The sequence below is a fragment of the Tupaia chinensis genome, unplaced genomic scaffold (genome assembly GCF_000334495.1).
Source record: "Tupaia chinensis unplaced genomic scaffold, TupChi_1.0 Scaffold000132_1, whole genome shotgun sequence".
NCBI lineage: Eukaryota > Metazoa > Chordata > Mammalia > Scandentia > Tupaiidae > Tupaia > Tupaia belangeri.
The window spans coordinates 597,912-600,475 of NW_006159601.1; the positions used below are offsets into that span (position 1 = coordinate 597,912).

Sequence of the window (2,564 nt, forward strand, 5' to 3'; positions counted from 1 at the left end):
CCATGAGGATGGTCGTGTCCCATCACCTCCCTGCGGCTCTGGGCCGGGAGAGGCACTGGAGAAGCCTCTGAGCCTTTCAGGGTGAAACTGCTCTTCCGGCCGGGGAAACCAAGTGGCTCGCTTGGGGACACCGAGCACCTCGCCTCGGCATGCCATCCTCCCTGAAAAACGCGACTTTCTTCAGAAAATAAACACCAATAAACAAAGACAGAAACAAAAATTCTTTCTTTAAAACACTTTCATGCCGTCCTTCTCTCTCCCGGAGGCGAGGTCCAGACCTACCACGCACGCCGGTCCCCAGGAGGGCACACGCAGGGCAGGCGGAGGGGAGCCACATGCCAGGCAAGGAGCCGAGGGGGCCGGGGAGGGAGAGGGCATCGTGGTGTGGACGGGGCATTTATTTGCGGTGAGAGCGTCACAGACCTCTAGCTCAAACCCAACCTCCAGGGCAGTCCAGAACCTTGTCTTCAGCGGGGGCGTGGCTTAGTCTGGCACCTGCCCCTGGCGGGGACAGGGCAGATGGGAGCAGCAGGAGGACGGGCACCGGGGCCAGCGGCCCGGGATATCTGCCTGGAGATGCCGAAACCAGGTGACCTCGAGCCGCAGGATGCTCCAGGAACGTCCTGGGGGTGCGCTCACCACAGAGCTCGGCCGTGCTGCGTGGCAGAGCCCGTGCAGTGAGTGGGACGCCGGTTCCAGGGGTGACACGGATGCCGCCGACGGGCAAGGTGATGCGCCTGCGCCCCCACAGTTGGCATCCCCTCCAGATCTTGGGGCGGCCGGCTGGGTGGCAGGAGGCGGCAGGTCGTGGGGCCTGGAGGCCAGCGTCACACTGTGGTCATCACCTTCAGTGCGGCCGGCTGGAACCTCCGGATCTTTGTCTTCAGAGCCTTGGAAGCCTTAATGCGGCATAGCTTAGGCACGGGGTGCCGTGGCTGCCGGGGGCCCCCCTGAGGCCAGGCTGGCCGTCCCTGTGCCACTGCGAGCCTGTCCAGGGCCAGGCTGCCGCCTCTGCCCTCGGAGTCACTGGCGCCCGACTCGTGGTCCCCAAAGCGGTTGGCCGTGTGGTCGCTGGCCTCATCCTCGCTGGTCTCAGCGATGGTGGAGTGGAATAGCGAGGTGCACGCAGCCCAGTGCTCCGACTCGCTCTTGGTGTCCGGGTGGGCTGGCCGGGGCCTGGCTCGGGCCTGCGGGCCACCTGCTCTCCTGGGCTGGGGACAACCGGCCACATGGGCCTTGGTGTGGATCTCCACGGAGGACTGCCACCGACGCTGCTTCTTCCTGGACACCGCAGCCAGGGGTGCAGCCTCGAAGGGAAACAGGGCCTGGGCCGACACCCGAAAGCCCCCCTGTCCGGCCACAACCAGGGGGACAAAGAAGGGCACCGGGTAGAGGGCAGACTCAGAGCGGGTCCGTCCGGGTGCCTCCCCGGCCAGGGTGGGCCTCCTCCAGAGCCCACCTCTGCTGGGGGGCCTGCAGGGAGGGCGCCCCCCGAGGGGTGGCCTGGGGGCTGCGTGTGCACCCCGCTGTCTCTCGGGCAGCAGGGGCAGCTGCTTCTTGCACCTTGGGGCCCTTTCACTGGCCCTCCGACTGATCTTCAGGGCCTTTGTCCAGGGCTGGCCTGTTTTCAGCCTCTCCAGGGAAGTCTGGTGGGCAGCCAGGGGTGGCTGGACAGAGCTCGTGCAGGCCAGAAGTGGGCTCTGGGGGTCAGGAGCCCTGCACGGCTGTCGCGTCTGGGCGCAGCGAGCGGGGCCCCCACTGGTCTCCCCAGGCTCATTTTGGCGCAAGGGTGCCGTCCTCTCCTCTGGAAGGCTGCCGGGGAGCTGGGCAGCCCTGGGGGGTGCAGGGCCCTGGTGCCCAGGTCTGCTGGGGGCTGTACCTCCCACGCCCCCTCCCTCTGAGGCACAGACCAGCTTCTCAGGCCGGCTCTCTGTGTCCACTCTCTGGCCACCCTGAGTTACAGCAGATGGCAGCTCCCGTCTTGAGAGGCCCTGCTCGCCCGCCCAGCCCCTTGGGGGACCCCGCCTGCCCCGCAGACACAGCAGTCTGTCAATGTAGGCTCGGGCAGAGGCAGCCTCGGAGGCCCTTCCAGTCCCGGGCTTGCTCAGGCCTGCGGGGCCCACAGGGTCTTCCCCGGCAGCCGGGAGGTCACCTTTCTGAGCCGTCTCATTGGTCAGAGCGAACAGAGGGCTCTGCAGCGCCACAGCGTGTAGGGGGCTGGGGTACGGGTACACCTCCCTGCCACCCCTGGACACCAGGTCCCGCTGGAACTTGGGGTCTAGCTCAGGGGACAGGGTGCCTGTCCCCTGAGCCAGGAGGGCGGCGGCTGGCCTAGGGCCAGTGCTGGCTCTCGGGACCTTCACGCAGGCTGGTGGGAGTCTGTCCAGGTCACCTGGGAGGGACAGAGGAGCGGACATGAGTCTCTAAGACTGTGCTGCACTGCTCAGGCTTGGGCCAGCTGGGCGAGCGGGAGGCTGCCCTCTCCTGGGCGCGGCAACCATGTCCGCCCTGGCAGCCTCCAGGCCTCGGTCATGCTCGGTCCGCAGGGGGGCCGGGCCACTCCC

The 2,564-nt window shown here is 67.4% G+C and overlaps 1 protein-coding gene across 1 annotated transcript in view; it reads right to left on the reverse strand.

Moving 5' to 3' along the window:
• Nucleotides 1-242: 242 nt before the first annotated feature.
• The window catches only part of DACT2 (dishevelled binding antagonist of beta catenin 2), a 15,866-nt gene continuing 13,544 nt past the window's right edge, over nucleotides 243-2,564 (reverse strand). The window contains exon 4 of the mRNA XM_006144802.2: nucleotides 243-2,392. Within this exon, the coding sequence (XP_006144864.1) occupies nucleotides 828-2,392 (1,565 nt within the window). The 3' untranslated portion in view covers nucleotides 243-827. The remainder of the gene's footprint in view (nucleotides 2,393-2,564) is intronic.